The sequence below is a fragment of the Calonectris borealis genome, chromosome 5, assembly GCF_964195595.1.
Source record: "Calonectris borealis chromosome 5, bCalBor7.hap1.2, whole genome shotgun sequence".
Classification (NCBI taxonomy): Eukaryota; Metazoa; Chordata; class Aves; order Procellariiformes; family Procellariidae; genus Calonectris; species Calonectris borealis.
Window position 1 is genome coordinate 21,707,369 of NC_134316.1, and position 12,266 is coordinate 21,719,634.

The 12,266-nt window shown below is 37.4% G+C and overlaps 1 protein-coding gene across 1 annotated transcript; it reads right to left on the reverse strand.

Moving 5' to 3' along the window:
- Positions 1-754: 754 nt before the first annotated feature.
- FLRT2 (fibronectin leucine rich transmembrane protein 2) lies at positions 755-8,576 on the reverse strand. Its single transcript, XM_075151357.1, has one exon. It carries the CDS (start codon positions 8,574-8,576, stop codon positions 6,588-6,590), a length of 1,989 nt encoding a protein of 662 aa, XP_075007458.1. The 3' UTR covers positions 755-6,587.
- Between the last annotated feature and the right edge of the window lie 3,690 nt (positions 8,577-12,266).

Sequence of the window (12,266 nt, forward strand, 5' to 3'; positions counted from 1 at the left end):
ATGTTTCACAGTACGTATTTCTCTCTCCCCTCATTTTCTGTAAACTATTTAACTGCTCCCCCAGCTTTTCAAAAGAGATATTAAGCTTATAACATGATACATAGGCCTACTGCCTTACTCGGTTGATGTACTTCATATGGGGATACATAGTGTGACATATTATACAATGTGTCATACTGGATGTTTTTAATAATCCTTCTGAGATATATATTACTCCTATTAATATACTGATTTATAGTTGAAATCAGTGGGGTCAGGATTTCACCATAAGAGTGTATTGATTTGTTTTAGGAACGCAAATTATTGTTAAAAAATTCACCAAGTCGCTACCTGTGTAATAGAAGTGATTTTTAGTTTGAGCCTTCACTGACAGTGGCACTTTAAGTAGAATTAAAATATTTGTCTCATAATTTAATGACCGAATGTAGTTTCTTCATGTGGCACCATAAATCTTATTAGATTGAAATTTTTTTTTAAAGCGAAATATTGAAGAATGTTTACTGAATATTGAAAAATACTCGTCCGTGCACTTACTTTGGTGGTTCCTTGTAGCTAAAACATCCATACCCAACTCCAGGAATTTATATGCACACGCACATATACATGAACAGCTCCAGATAACTGAGCTTAGAACTATAAAAAGTAAATATAAAGATTGAGCTCTACTAAGATAAATAATTTTGGGCTATTAAAAGACTATCTGATGAATTAGTCAGTGTTTGTCAACTTTTTTTTTTGAGAGAAAACAAAATCATCAATTGAAAATGATGATGCCTTTATTTTTGCCAGAAATATATAAAGGATCATAACCGTTTATTGTTTACTTTACCTCTATTCTCCACCTTCCTGTGGTAAGGCAAGAAGGTTTAGTTACCAGAGTCTAATCTGGCTCAGAAGAAACATCAACTTCAGGGAAGCATATTAAGGGGAGGCCTAGATGTGGATACAATGCACAGCAGCTCTCGGTAGTTTTACTTGATATTCAGGGTTAAGACAGAGAATAAGATAATTTATAGAGGAATTGTGACACTCAGCAATATTACATTTCTAAGCTTTAAAATGCCACGGCTTGTAACATTCAATATTTCAGGTTCTGGCAAAGCCAAAAATTAGTTCTTGTATATGTAATGAAAAGAAAGGTAATTTTCATTTCTAAGTAGCTAAAGCTTCTCTTTATATATATTGTATATATTACCATATATGTTAGGTATAAGATATACAAAAATTTATTAAGGCCTATGTCTGAATGTTGTGCATTCTGAAAATTCAAGAACAATTTTGAAGGGAGAACTGGAAAAAAATCACATTTCATTTCAAGGAAACAGATTAAATCATAGGTAAAAGGCAGGTTTAAGATTGTCAGGGATAAATGTCAAATGCATCAAATGACTATGCATATAATGGGTCATAGCTTCCACATATATATATATTTGTTATAGACGTGTATTTACTTAAATGTACCTATTAATTGCAAACACGGGAATACAATCTGTTCTTGTTTTACAGTGCTTTCCTATATGCATATGAAAATGAGATAATCTTATACATATAAGATTAAATCTGAGAAATTGAAGTAACAAATGGTTTAACTCTTTGAGAGATAGAAGGTGAAAATATTTGTCTTTTAGAATCAGAAGAGAGGGTGGACGTACAGTAGAACATTTGAAAATATTTCTAGGAATGAAAGAACAGAAGTTTGATATTTTTGTTTTTCTATTTTCACTTTCAGATATTGACATCCTTATTTTAATTAACTTGCTCATATAAATACAGCAAGATTGTTGTATTTTTTTAAATAACTCTTTACTGAATATGCCAACAAGATAATATATAGTGTATAGTGAGGTTTTGAAGTTAACAATGCGTGCAACATGGCAGATTGCAGAAAACAGATAATGCAGACTTCAAACCATCTATTTTTCCATGTTAAAGATAGAAAGTATACCAAACACAGAACAGAATCAAGTGTGCATGTCTCAGTTAAAATCAATTTTATGAAAGATCATCTTCAGATATTTGGGACCAAGTGATGATAACAATTTGTTTAGTAGCTTATCTGTTTCTGAGAGGATCAGAATTCAGCTCTCATGAGGCACATTTCCACAGAGCCCCAGTATAAAAAAAGCTTGCCAAATCTCTTTTGTACTAGTTTTCCAGATGTACTAGCCAGTGTCCTTTTAAAGAGAAAGACATTCTATGCTGTACAAAAGTTTAATGCGAAATGCTTCAATATTGCCTGTATTATCATCTGGGATACAAAATGCCCTGTTCAGTAGAGTTCAGGGAAAGGGTGATCATCAGCTTCCTAGGATTATCTCTGTGTATAGAAGAGAGCATCAGGCAGGATTTGATGAGGCTCAGATCCCGTAACTTTTGATTTTGGCACTCATTTCTGTTTGTTTTTCCACTGAGCTGGAAAGATAAGTCATGAGTAAAACCACTATTCTCATGTTCTAAAGAAAAAACTTTAATATCTCCATGTTATAATTAAGGTGAAGAAGTACTATAAATGGAGAATTCAATGGGAATTAACCACTTCACTGTCAAAAGCTGAGACTGAACTTTCACTTCAATGTCATTAATAAAGTGCCTTATGTAGACCCTTAAAACCATAACAACAATACAATATGCATAAAGTTCTTTTGCTTGCAAAATTAAAATTGATACATTTCTCAGAGGGAGACATTTTCTCTCATGAAAAGAGAAAATGTTTGGGAGAAAAATATAGTTGAACTACTCTAGTAGCAAATAGCAGATATTATCCCATTTTTCTCTTTTACGTGACATTCATTGTAGTCGTTTATTGGCTTACAGGGAAAACTGCTAATATCATTTCAGTCCAAAGTAATCAATCCCTAAATATTCTTATGAAGAAATTCAATAATAATATCTCCAATAAGAACCCGTTAACAAAAAGTCCATGCATTCATCAGGTGTTTGTTTCTGCCAGCAAGCTACATGCAAGGAACACTTGTTATAGTGACAGAATCTGTGAAAACAAGGACCTGTTTGTAAATAAATAAGCCTTCAGAAGGAACCTAAGCACTGGACACAGCAGTGTTGTGATACTGCTTTAACATAATTTCACTTAAACTCTTATTTTATTCCACTCACCAATCTTTTCTGTACATTTATGTCAGCTATTAGCAGTATACAATGGAAGATGGGTGCGATTTTGTCTGTAAACCACTCATTTACCCTCAGGTCCAATGAACCTGTTCAAATCAGGACCTGGAAAGGAACATTTTGGATAAGTTGTATATGCACCCATTTGGGACTTCTGCTCTATAGCCTTAAGTTAGTATCTGTGGCCAGATATTTGCACTAAGGGAAGATGACCCCATTTTTACGAAGTCCAAGGAAAAAGCTACTGATGAAATTTTACATCACTAAAAGATCATTGTCCATTTTTAACTCTTTTTCCAAATATTTTACCTGGTGAAAATTCCCCATTATGTACTTCTCTAGATGTGTCCTGAAATGAAGCCTCAGCTGTTTGTGTGACTGATACTTTGAAATGTCACAAACTCTCTTGTAGGTTGAAATACATTAACTCTTTTGCAGCTAGATAGCAATTAGAACTGGAGAAACATTCTTCAAATGAAACATATGACCTTTTGGTTGACTGCAACTGTGAATTTATTTAGACATTTCTCCCAGTTCTATCCACAAATTTTTGTATAAGTGGCTTGTTACTTTTTTCAGAAGTGTATTTATAGAAAAGAAATTTTGTCAGTATCCCATACCAATATATATGTTATTCTTCATACTGAAAAGAAGCATAAACTATGCTATCTTTGATATCATTTTGATTTTTGATCTAGGTAAGTAATAGTCCAGAGATGGATATATATACATTTCATCACCTGAGATCAAAATGAACAATTAGTGAATGCCTTCTGTTTTCACCCTGTTAGGACAGTAACCACATTTGTTGTCATCAGTTTGGGCTTGTGGATCATTCACCTACAGTACGGCTGAACTCCCTGAATAAGTCATTTGCTACAAATAAGGCGCCTAGCTCGTCTTGAAACTATGGTATCCTGAGGCCTAGAACAGAAGATGTTCATCAAGGAGGACAAAGATTCCTCCAGCATCAGTCATTGAAGTACGAAATTCTAGTAAGCACGTACTTTCAAAGGATGCTTTTTGAAATAAAATGTACAGCTAGTTATTTCAGTGAAACTAAATACTACGTCCACACCCAATGGGAATCTGGCTCTACTTAATTTCAAACAAACTCCAGCATGCAATGGAACCGTGCAGAAGCACAACTATTTGCTGCTTGTCTTGTGGGCTTTGGCAGCTAAAACATATTAAACAAACAAAACGTAAGAATCAACCTTCTCATCATAATATTCAGTAAATAGGTCACAGAAAAAAACACTTTGCATAGACGTTTCTACCTAGAATTACACCATTTGAAATCATATCGCAGCCTTTTATTCAGCAAAATTTCAGTGACTTTACTATTACAGTAGCCACACAGGTTGCCTAAAATACCTGTTATAGCTGGAGAAAATAGCAAATATACAGAATATAGAGTGGAATTTCAAAATGTGATTATAAAAGGTGGTGGGGGGAGGATGCAATGATTGTACTTTGCCATCAATCATAACTGGATTCATTTTGCCATTGCAGAAAATGAGTGTTATCATGTGGTTTGAATTTGAGAAACTGCACACTCATAGACTGCTGGGTTTCAAGAATGGGTTCAGTAAAATGAGCAAAGGAAAGGATTAAAACCCTCTCTCCCAACATAAGCAGCCTCATAAAGTGAAAAGTCTAAGCATTCCACAGTGAAAGTGCTTCAGCCTTTACTGCCAATCCACTTCTAACAACTTCTTTTTGTCCCTAGTTGGTCACTGTAAAAAGTTTTCTCTTTGGTTCCCTACTCCCTCAGGAAAGTTTTGTCTCTCTTTTTTGTTTCTCTTTGTTGTGAACTTTTGCTTGTCCCCAAGCTCAGGAGAAAGTGAGCCACATTAAAAAACAAACAAACTGAAAAAAAAAGGAAGAATTACATTCCACCATTGAGCTGGCAAGAAATCCAGAGTTCTTGGCAGTCACAGAGTCAATGGAGTGGTTGGAACATTATATAATTTTGAGAGCAGCATCATGGTTTTAATACAAGCATGATGTTTCGCATAGTGTATGTAAAGCTCAAGGACTCAGAAAGTATTCTAGCTAAAGAATTTGAGGAATAAAAGAGCAAATTCTAAGCCCACCTATTGCTTATAAAGCACAGATCATTGTGGAAAACTTCCAAAAGCTTAAGATAAAAGAAGGGTAATTCAGAGGGACAGTGTGTATTTGTGTTCTCAAAATTGCTCAGCTAATCAAATGGTTAGTTAATGTCTGTCTCTGTACACTTGAATGGAAAAAAAAACCAACAACAAACAAAACAACCAGGATTTATACACAATTTTCCCTGCTGAAGATATTTCAGTTCATGATAGGCCTGGAGGCCTTTCCAGTAATAAATAAATTTTTAAAGGTCTTTCTTATTTGTTTTCTCTGTTTGTTTGTCTTTTTTTTCCTATTTCTCCACACTTAACATAACTCAGACCCCTAAATCAAACAGGGCTTGAACCATAAAAGTCAATAGCAACCTTTCCATTGGCATCATATTTTGCATCATGTTTTCAGCAATTTACACTTTTAGATTCCAAATTCTATATGAATACTGCAGAGCTGGGAGCCCTCAGAATTTCCCTCATTCAGGCTTTACCTGAACATGCTGTGTCAACAAATGCTGCTCTATTAAAGAGAGGTGCAACTTAATGACAGCTATCTGTTACATACTGATAACCTTCATCTCCCACTGAGAAGGGTCAGAGAATGCCTAAAGCTTTTTAATCATAATGAAAAGTGGGAACAGTTTCTATCGGTCTATAATATTGGGGGGACATTTTCGGAGTAGCTTTTGCAAATAGGAATCAAGGTCACTTTGAGTTTGACACTGACCTCTGCCTACCTTTCCTATTCCAAGTATACCGGGAGAAAACCGAACAAGGAAGTAGCCTTTTTGGTAGCACTCAGAACTCCAACTTTCAGTTGGAGATAGGAAATTCAGAACTGACAAAAAGGAACAGAAGTATTTCCAACTGTTTGAAGCTCAAATGCAACTGCTGGGTTCAAATCAGAAGGATTGTATCGATTTTATCTGAATAACTTTTGTCCATTCCTAGTGACCCTGGTTTAATATGCACTTATTTTCCTGTACTACAGCACACCTAGAAACTTAACATCCCTCAGACAGCTTCGACAGCAAAGTGGTTAATGTTTGAAGAATGAGTCATTCTTTCCTTTGCTATGACATTGGGTTCTTATTGTACAACCCTGTACAGTACTTAGCAATAGTTTTTAAAGATTTAAAAAGCAAAGAGTTACAAAACCATTTGCAGTTAACTTGAAATAGAAAAGATAGCACTTTTTTTTAAATCCCATTATATAGTACACCGTATAAATTACAGAGTATTCAAATGCATAAATGCATTTATCAAATGTAATTTTTTCATTGTTGTTGGGGGGTTACTTTTTCCAGAGTTTTTTCACTTTGTCCTAGACACCCCTATCTCCCCTCACTATCACGTATGACAGTGCTCCAGGTCTGAGACATTGCTGTTGCAGTATCGCATGTTGTTGGGGATGTGGCAGTCTGTGTAGTTAATGCCCCCGTTTGGGGTATAAATGGGCTGCAGTCTGAAATCTCCTTTAAGGAGTTGATCATTATTTAAGGAGACAATCTGGAAGCTGGTTTCCGTCATCTCCAGGATGGAGTTGTCCTTCTTGGTCCCTGCCTCGCAGTAGTCATCTTTCCGACGGCCCCGGTTATATTTCCACTTCTGGGAGGTGTAACGCCCTTTTTTGTGCATGTGCCAGCAAAAAATGCTGAGCAGAACCACGAGGACAAATATCACTGCACCCCCAATCAACCCTGCCAGCAGAAATGGGGAGCCCAGGTTCTGAGAAGTTGTCTGCTCATGGCTGGAGGGAATGTTGCTGCCATTGCTCAAAAAGGAAGCCTTGGTTGTGGCTTCTGAACAGACAGTGTCTTCTCCAGTTCGGAAATTGTTGTAAGTATCCAATGGAACCAAACAAATCCGGTAGGTGGATTTGGGCTCCAGATTAACCAAGCTTAAGTGTTGCTTCTCACCACTAACTATTCGTTCCTGAACAATTCCTCCTACCAGACTATGGCCCATTTTAACCCATGTGAGTTTATATGCCATCACAGTAAAAAGAGACATCCAGTTTACTTGGATGCAAGTGTCATTCACAAAATGGATGGAGAGTTGAATCCGTTCAGATATAGGAGGTGTCACTCTTTCTCTGTCCTCCCTGTCAGGCACAGTGGGGAGTGTGGCTATGGTGGGAGTGAGAGGATTATATTTGCTACTTGGGGGAGGAATTGATGAAGTGGGAACTAATGTAGTTGGCATGGCTGTAGCTGGGACTGGGGTGATGATAAGTGGCAGACCTGGGGTGGTAGTGGGGCATGACAACATATTCATATTGAGCTCCCTGACTGCCATACCTCGGACCTGTTCTGGTCCCTGGCACATAAAACCCCGTACATTGATGGAAGCAGGAATAAATTTGAGCCATTCAGTGACCCACTTAATACTGCAGTCACACAACCAGGGATTATTCCTTACAGTGAGTTGCCTCAGGTTGTGGAGATTATCAAATACCCCCTTTACCAACATCCGAAGTTGATTGTTGGAAATATCAAGACGTTCCAGCTTGTGGAGGTTTGAAAAGGCTGTAAGTGGTATATGGGTTATCTGGTTGTCCTGCAAGTAGAGTCTTAGCAGGTGTGTACCTGGAAGATCAGGAGGAGGGTAGGTCAGTGAATTCCGCACTATTGAGAATTCCTTGAGCTTGGAGAGGTGGCTGAAGGTGCCTTCAGCTATGCCTTTATTAGTAAGGAGATTGCCATCCACAATCAGACGCTCCAGACTTGTAAGATTCTGGAAGGCCAGTTCTGAAATGACAGCAATTCGGTTTTCGTCTACTCGAAGTTCTTGTAAGTCCACTGGAAGGCCTACTGGTACACTGCTTAAGTGATTCTTGGACAAGAACAGAAGCTTGAGGCTGATGGCTTCCCGGAATGCCCCATCCTCAACACCAACAGTGGAGATGGAGTTGTCATCGAGGTGCAGCTCTTCCAGTTTCAAAAGCTGAGCAAGGGCAGCCCGAGAAATGGTCTGAATGTTGTTTTCCTGCAGGTGGAGAACCCTGACATTCTTCGGCAAGTTCATGGGGAATTCATCTAATTGGTTGCCATACAGGTAGACTGTGTGCACAGACTGGACATTGTGCAACTCTGCAGGAAATCCAGCATTATTAATTTGGTTATTATGGAGGTAGAGGACGGTTACACCCTCCGGTATCCCAAGAGGCACTGAGGTCAAGCTTCGCTCATTACAATAGACAAAGTTTCGGTCACAGCGGCACACTTTTGGGCAGGCCAAAGTTTTTGAGACCTGTATGTAAAGCCCCAGGGAAAAGATCAGCCATGATTTCATAAGAACAGCCCAATCTGTGGGCCACATTCTAGTCCATGAACCCATTTCTAATTTAAAGAAATAAAGTACCAAAGTGTTAAAGAACTAATAACAATAAGAAAGCACAGGTAGCAAAATCTCAGGTCATTAAAATTGGCTTCTATTTATGTCCAGTGTTCAGGCCACAGTTAAAATCCAGGAGGCTAAGTATGAAATAATCCTTTTATAATTGGCCTACCTCCTACTTTTGATAAGAAAGCCACAGTCTTATTAGCCAGGGTTACAAAGTTTGTTGCCTTCCTCCATGTGTGCTGAAAGAAACAATAGCAGTGTCTTTGCAGGTGAGCAACAGGTTAATTTAAAGCTACCAAAAGTCATCTGTGTATGAGTTGCTTGGAGGGATAATATTTCCTTTCACTGAAGTCTGTTGGTGTTATACTCAGCTTTCTGAAGTCACCAAAGTCTTCATATCAGCTATCTGCCGGATCTGGCCTGCCTGTAAAAGAAAAGAGAAAAGAAAAAGCTGAATAGCATGAAATGTTTAATAGGGAAGATCAAGCCCATTGGAAGACTATTCTAAGGCTGTGCTCTTTATGGCTTTCTGGAAAAAAAAAGGCATTAATATTAAACATTAGCTTAATATTACTGTTAAATAGTCTTGAAATAGATTTGATGCAAAGTCACTGCAGTGATTGAAGGACTTTCAGTGACTTCAGTGAGGGCTAGATCTATCACTTGTGTTTGCATATCGTACCTCCAATCTTTGTCCTCTCACAGTCTGTTTCAAATCCTAAAACTAAAACATTTTACAAACCTAAAATGAAACCATTTAACTGGAAATTTTTGCTCAGGTATTTTTTTTCTTTTGCAGAACCACTGACTTCAATGAGTGCTATTCACCGATGCCTGACAGAGTAGACTCTGGGCTGTATTTTTTCATTTTCTACCAGACTCTGGAATGTTCTGCTTCTATTTCTGTAATGTCATTATGTATGTTCTCCAGCTTAATGCACACTGCCAGATTATTGCACCTCACTACAGTGAATTAGCTACTTATGAGGAGAGTCTTTTAAATAAGTACGGTAATTCACAAATACAAGATACCCTGCTGTAGGGCATATATTTGCTAAAACTATCATCTTGATATTGTTTCTGATGTGATCTGTGCTGTCAACAGACTTCAGAATTAGCTTTCCACTAAATGAAACGGGCTCACATCTGCTAAGTTATTGTTTCAGGATATCAGCTCAGACTACAGCAGTTTTGCAGAAGAGTACTTTCTTTGAAACCATAAAGGTTAGATACTTCTTTTAATTTTGCTACACAGTTGTCTGTGAATGGCTTCATAAACAAATTTGTTAGCTTTACTATGGATGAGTTCTTTAACATATATTTTCAGCTTTTAAGTGTACTTTTTAACTTTTACCTTCCCAGCTACTATTTATTATTCAGATCTGTAACCAAATAATTCAAAACTCTAAAGCATGCAATGAAACATACTGTATCATATGTTATCTCATCTTGTTATGTGTTGTTTCCAATGACTGGAAAAAAATGCTGCATTTTACATACTTGAACATAGTGAAGGATATAAACCTTGGCAAGTACCAAGCATGTGTTGATCTCAGGGTCTTGAATTGCAGTTAGATAAACACAGCATTTTTCCAGATTTTGTTGACCTAGATCAAAACTCATTGGCTGGGATTTCAAGAAAACAGAATTTTAGTGAACAGAAATCATGTTTAAAAATGTCTTTTCCTTTATTTAAGCAGTTTAAGCACCATCCAGGTAATTCAGAAATAAATGTAATTTAGGAGTACATGAAGGCTTGTTCTTCTGCTACAGCTGTGCAGTTTGTAACACATCCCAAATGCTGCTTTTGGGAACCTCATGGACTGACAGTGCAGAAAATCTCTTTAGGAGTCAAACTGTTATAACCCTGCAACCTTGCACTTGTACATTACTATATTTATTCGGAGCATCATCAGGTATCAGCCTCAAGGCTAGAACAGTTGGAGATGAAAAGTGAGACCCTGAAAAGTCCTGTAGCTTATCATTGTGAATTCAAATGGTAAATATAACTATACTGTAATGCTGCCTATACTGTGTGTTGTCCTTTTTCTAGAAACAGTAAGTTTAGCTACCCCACTATTCAAGGTTTTCTCTCTCACAGGCATATTTCAGTCAAGAGTGGTTTCTTTTCAATTATGTAAGATGACGTGATACTGTAGAGAAACTCTAACAGGATTACATTCTAACATGAGCCTAAGTGTGACAGTTTATCCGCCTTTAATATGGCCTGGCTCCCATCTAGATCATACTGCTCTGATCCATCATGACACTGTCTTTTTAAAATAAGAAAGGACTTGCAGAGCCTCCTCTGAGATGCTCAGGACCACACAGAATAATAGTGGTTCTTTCACTCTCTTTCCATCATTGGAGAGAGACAGCCTATACCTCCTAACAGGGCCAATGCCCTGCACTGAGCTCTCTTTCGATCGTAAGTCCAATTGCTGATTAGGTTTTATTTGACTCCCGGGTATGATAGAAAGCCCAGCTGAGGACATGCAGCCACAGGCAGCTGCATCTCCTGGTTTGCTGGGAATCTCCTAAGGAGGGAATGTCATATTAAAACTGATTTATGCATTCACCTTATTCTAGGACTCTGCCCAGAGTACCTCTCACTTAGGTAAATGTGGCAAGATTTCAGTAATGATTCTAGTAAATTGAGTCAAACACGCAGCACCTCTCATTAGATATTACAAGTAAAAGAACTTTGACTAGACAGTCACTTAAGCATATCAGCACTTTGGAAGCTGGCACTCTGGAGTTTCCCTCCTTTTTATTGTTACGTGGATTTTGCCCTTAGAAATCTGTTAAAACTTTCCTATTGTTTTTTCCCCTTATGAAGGTGAGAAAAGGAGTCCCTTTATTAATGCCAGTATCCTAATCTCCAGCTATCAGTCCTTAATAAACCGATACTATAAAATTCAGTACAGAAAATATGCATTGGTGACTACTGTTGACTGTATTAAGCAGGAGCACAAGGACAAATCTAATTAAGTATTTATGACTTCAGGGTTGGCTGTGGTGTGACAGAGGGAAGGAATGAGGAAGCAAAGATACAACTGAATGTGTTTAAATAAATTATTTGGGAAAAGCTTTACCTCAGTTGTCTTTTACAACTTTTAATAGTAACTCATAGTAGTGGTCATAGTTGCAGTATTTCTCAGCAAATCTCAGGGACTCTAAAGCAAAAGTAAGTTATGTCCCTGTGTTAGAAATCTCTAGCCCAAAGACACTAAAAAGATTGAAGAGTTGAACAACCTGCTTGATTTAAAAAGGAAACTCTGCGAAGGAAAAACATTCTTGGCAAATTCCAGAAAGCTGGAAAAGCTGAATCAGTTTGTTCTTTAGCAAATTGCTAACACTGAAGGCAGGTAGAGTAATTGAGCTTTCTCCCCATCCCTGCCAAGGCTCTCTATTTTCAATATTCTTACAAGAATGGAACTGAGTCTCTCTGCAAATGAACTGATCATTTGCAGAAGCAGAATTTTGGAAATGGAGGAGTTAAGGGCACTCAATATCCTTAGCTTTCATGATTGTAAAGCTTGGGAATTGACTCATAAGCTATAGCTGGCAGTGACTTTGCTTATTGTGAAGCTGAAAAGTTCTAAAAAATAATCTAGAAAGCGAGGATGAGGGTAAGGGAATTTGTCACCATTAACTTAAAATTAAAGAAATCAACAAGCAAAT